This window comes from Malania oleifera, chromosome 11 (assembly GCF_029873635.1).
Source record: "Malania oleifera isolate guangnan ecotype guangnan chromosome 11, ASM2987363v1, whole genome shotgun sequence".
NCBI classification, from domain to species: Eukaryota; Viridiplantae; Streptophyta; class Magnoliopsida; order Santalales; family Ximeniaceae; genus Malania; species Malania oleifera.
In genome coordinates this window covers 9,752,666-9,757,620 of record NC_080427.1, presented here as the reverse complement: position 1 = coordinate 9,757,620, position 4,955 = coordinate 9,752,666, and the positions used below count along the sequence as shown (strand labels likewise).

Here is a 4,955-nt window from a genome sequence, read left to right as displayed (position 1 = left end):
TAATTACAGTAATTATCATTAATAATAATGTTATTAATAGTATTGCTGCTGTTGAAAGAAAACTAGAAAATTTAAACAAAAATATTATTTATTATTAATTTATATTATTAAAAATGCAAAAATATTATGATCCAAAGAGTGCAGAGATTTTAAATAGAAATTGATGTTGAATTAAAGTCACATATTTAAAAATTATAAAATAAAATAATTTTGCATAAACAGCTTTAGCTTTTTTTTTTTTTTTTTTTTAAATGACCTATTTTTCATCCATTATAGCTAACATTAAAAAGAATCAATATTGCGATTCCAAAGTCATTCTATATCAAACACAGAAATTATGTTTCAGCAACGAGACAAACAGACTAATCATATGTTAACAACAATTTGATTTTTGTCTTAATCCCATTATACCTTCATTTCTTTTTTACTTCAATGCATAAAAATTTCAAGACTGCATATAATACAGGAAATACACTCTTTACCCTATCAAACTGCATGACGAAAAAGCCCCGAAAGGCAGCGAGAGTTCGGTCGGAACTGCAGTCATTCGTTCAATCGATCTAGTTCTTTCTCCCATTTGAGCCCAAACATCTGGCGTCCGAAAGGCACAATGAGATTATACCGAAAAATCTGCAGTTGACAACATTACAATCAAATCATTTCTACACTGCATGTTTACAAAAGTTTCTACCATCCTTCAAACTCTGACAACATTTTGTATTCAAGTGCAGCACAAGATCCCAACACTGATGAGAAAATGATATATATGTTACCATAGGCAGCTGCCCATTAATGTGCAATTCAATCAAGCACATCAATCAAAATAAAACTACACAAGGAATTGCATGGGTTTATCAATAAGTTTCTTGAAGAAGTGCTTTTTGGGATGGTACAAAATTTAACTAACCAAAGTTACTTGCAAATTGCTCATGAGCCTGACCACAACATAAATTAGCAGATGGCTGCATCACAGGCACAACATGGCAAGGGAAACATTGGTCTAACATCTAACATCGACGACATTTGGGCTAAAGGCACATGATTTTAAAATCAGTATCACCAGGTTACCATCCCTAGGTGAAATTCCAGTAGATCAGTCCTTTAAACCTACTTGCAGCTTCAAACAAACAAACAAACAAACAATAGAGAAGGGAAATTGAAAAGACATTCTAAGAGAGGGTTCTTGGTGGCTGACCTTATCATTGATGTCACGCATCTGCACTTTCAATGCCTCGGAACATTCAGTCCACTTGGAATTATCTTCCTCAGATCTATTACCCCATGCCTTTTTCAATGCCAACCGCCACTCAGCAATTTTACTCCAAATCTCTTTATTTAGTTCAACCCACTCTGGGGCACATTTATTCTTTGATAGAATTCTGTACAAGGTGTCTTCTGCTGGGTCTGCGTGAGGATTAGTGCTAAGGTCCAGGGGTTTGCCCTTCCCAGGTAAGTTCTCAAACTGGCCCTCTTCCATGGAATGCCATATTCTTTGCTCAACAACATTGATTATATCCGTTTCTGACCTATCCAAACAACCCAAGACCACATGCCAGAATTTTGTCTCAATTAGACTAGGATATAAGTTCAAAAGGTTAATACCATCTCACAAAGCATCAAACCATATCTCATATTCTCATTAACCATTATTTTTTCTAGTCAGAAATCAATAGATACTTACACTTTTGAGTAAGCAATCAGCATATATACTTAATTATGTTCAGGAATCTTCTGATTTAAGTTCTGATCTCCCCATGCCACTTATGGCAAACAAGATAGTTAAAAGGCAAGGTTTAACTCGATCAATTTTTTATTTGAGGGGTTAATAAATCAATTTTGCAAATTATAGTAACTTATGGTACTCAGACAGAAAAAAACCAGCCTTGCAGTTAACTCCCCTATATAATATTTTCAATTCTACAAAAATGAAAGCCGACTATCAAAACTTTTGATGCTTGAACGGTCCTCAACATCAAATTTTTACCAAGCTTCATGATTTTGTTTTATTACATGTGCCAGAGTTCTCTGATTGATCAAAATCCAGCAAACACCACTCAGATTGCTAAGCACAATGAAGAACTCAGTGAACTAAGTTGGTCTGCCCTCATCTTTGTGGTGGTGGGGCGGGAGGGTGGTGTTCAAATGTATAACAAAGCTATCAATAAATTTTCTAAGCAAGCCAGTTTTGGCAACAAACTTGGCTTCACGGTCTTACCCTGCACCACCCAATAACACACAACTGTTGCTTTAAATCACCATAGCTCTCATATGACATTAACACTAAGAGAGGGTTAACTGTTAGTTGTCCCATACATCCAAAATCATCAATCTTCTTTCCACAACATTGAAAAACGAAATCCACACAGCACCCAGATCAATGTTCTTATTATGCTGCACAACAACAACAACAACAACTCACTAAGCAGGTGATTTCAGTTTTAACTGCCTTCTCTATTCAAGCTAACAAACCAATCATTTTCAATTTTCAATTTTTCAACATACTGTCTGCTTTGATTTATCCTATCCCCCTTTATGATAACCCTAAATCTCTGTTTGGTTGCCGAGAAGATTATGGCAATTGTAAACCATCGGAGGGTCAATAGAGGGGGGGGGGGGGACAACGCACCTGACGAAGTTGCGTCGGCCACGGAGTTCGGGAGGGAGCTTGCGGTCGTTGACGGCGTCGATGACACCAGAGAGACGGTCCGTTATCTTCTTCTCCGAGGGCTGCGCTGGTGAAGAAAACGATGGAGACGACGATGAAGAGGCTCGCCTCGGCGTGGAGGCGCCACGGCCCACGATCAGAAACAGGAAGGAGATTTCCGCCGCTGATTTCTCAATCAAGGGAAGCGATGATGCAGATGCAGCGATCGTTCTCGCCCTGCGAGCGGCCATAGCCATAGGCAATAGCTCAGCGCTTCGCCAGCGGTGTCGACTGGTCTCGGGGTTTCTGGGCTATGGCCGCCGTTGGGTTTGGTATTGCCCTTGGCTGAGTCGGCTGTTTTCCACGCGGCGCTTTCAGGATCACCTTCACCGGGATCGGTTAGCCTGCGAAGCCGTCGAGCGCTGACAAGTTGGACACGTGGACACGGTTGGACCACGGCTTCTCCTGGATGATGGGCTTCAATGAATGGAATGCTAACCCTAAACCTGTGTGTGTGTGTGTATATATATATATATATATATATATATATATATATATATATAGTGGAGAGAGTAAGTTCTCCAAAATAGTTATTAAATAAAATTACGGATATTAATTTTGAATGTTTAATCATCAAATTTTATAATACGTTTTAAGATTTTTGAAAATTCAATGCTCATAACATTTCATTTTCACCTTGAGTTGAAGTTGAGAATTTGAAGTGGTGGGACTAATATGTGGTTAGAAATGAAAGAATTCACATAAAATATGAACATCTTATTTCTATCATCCTCCATTAATAAGTTTCATAAAAATCGCATTCCTATGAAAATCTTACTTTTTTCATCAAATAGTCCTCATTATTTTGACTTTTGGACAATAAAACTCTTACCATATAATATAACCACATTCTATTACTATATTTTAAATAATAAAGGTTAAAAGACATTCACCTCCCCTGATATTTGTCAAAAAGACAGAAGCCTCTCCTGAGATTCAAAAATGTCAAAGATTTTCCTTGAAGTTTCAAAAATGTCAGCAATTTCCTAAAATTTGCCAAAAAGATAGGAACCTCTCCTAAAAAAACTTGTCTCTTGACAAAATGTAGGGAGAAGTTTGTATCTTTTTGACAAATAAACGAAGGTTTTTGGAATTCTTGAAACCTTAAGGAAGTTTCAAGAATTTTTGAAACCTCAGAGAAGGTTACTGTTTTTTTTTTTTTTTTTTGTCAAACCTTAAAGAGGGTAAGGTCTTTTGCATAATAATAAATTATTAATAAAATAAGAGTAAATATTTGAAATTAGTATAAATATTATATATATATATATATATATAGTTAAGATATAAATTATTGTAAATGCTTATTAAAAGTATAAATATTTATATAAATTAACATTTTAAATGATATTGTGTTCACTTTTTGAGTTTGATCCATGTTTTAATGCTGACAAAGCGTCTATATCTCATGTGTGTATTTAGAATGTGAACAGGTTTATATCTTAACATGCATATGAGGTAAAGAGAACATGGAAGTCAGAAGGACTTCAAGATCATACATCTTGGTGCATTCCATGAAATTTGAAGAGCAAGACAGAAGAAGACATCTATTTTAAATTGTATTGCATTCTGTTTTATAATTTGGTCTGTAATAATGCATGACATGCATGATATGAATAGATAGCTCAAACGACCGTAGACATACCCTAGGGACCAACATACTTCATACAAAACCTTTTTCTTAACAACTAAATTCAAACAAAAAGGTTTAAATTGGTTAGGATCAAAATCGGGTTTTTTGGCTTAATTAGAAAGTCTCGGTCAACTGAACCCTTCTAGTTATACTCAACTCAATCAACCGAACACTCTGCGGACCAGAAGTTAACAAGTTGACCGAGGCTCGGGCAACCAACCTTGTTTGAACTAAAATGCCCACGGTCAACCGAACCTTAAAGGTAAGCTTCCTTATTTGCCTCGGCTGCCCAAACCTATAGTTCAAAATCATACTGGGAGACCGAAGGTCAAGAGCCGGCAAATCGAATCCTAGACCGGGTTACCGAACCTACAAAAGTTTGAAAAATCGCCTTGACTCGGCTAACCGGTGCCTTTCTCAGTCTTTCGAACCCAATATTAGCCTTGTGTCTGTTCAGGCAACCAACCCTATGAACCGGACGACCGAACCTCTCAGGTTCACATATTTTTACCACTGTAATTAGGATTAATTTTTCATTTAACAAATTCTTAAATCCCTAATATGTCCCTAAAGGTCAAAATTCTCTCAGATTTTATATATACCCCTCCATTACACATTTTT

General features: G+C 36.5%; 1 protein-coding gene across 2 annotated transcripts; it reads right to left on the bottom strand.

Moving 5' to 3' along the window:
- Nucleotides 1-298: 298 nt before the first annotated feature.
- Nucleotides 299-3,172, bottom strand: LOC131167972 (uncharacterized). Of its 2 annotated transcripts, XM_058127082.1 has the most exons (3): nucleotides 2,627-3,172; nucleotides 1,196-1,526; nucleotides 299-630 (listed from the first exon to the last, which is right to left on the bottom strand). In XM_058127082.1, exons 1-3 carry the CDS (start codon nucleotides 2,899-2,901, stop codon nucleotides 544-546), a joined length of 693 nt encoding a protein of 230 aa, XP_057983065.1. In that variant the 5' UTR covers nucleotides 2,902-3,172; the 3' UTR covers nucleotides 299-543. The 2 variants fall into 2 exon arrangements, with proteins under 2 accessions (XP_057983065.1, XP_057983064.1); XM_058127081.1 differs by having other exon boundaries at nucleotides 299-1,526; nucleotides 2,627-3,149.
- Nucleotides 3,173-4,955: the final 1,783 nt, after the last annotated feature.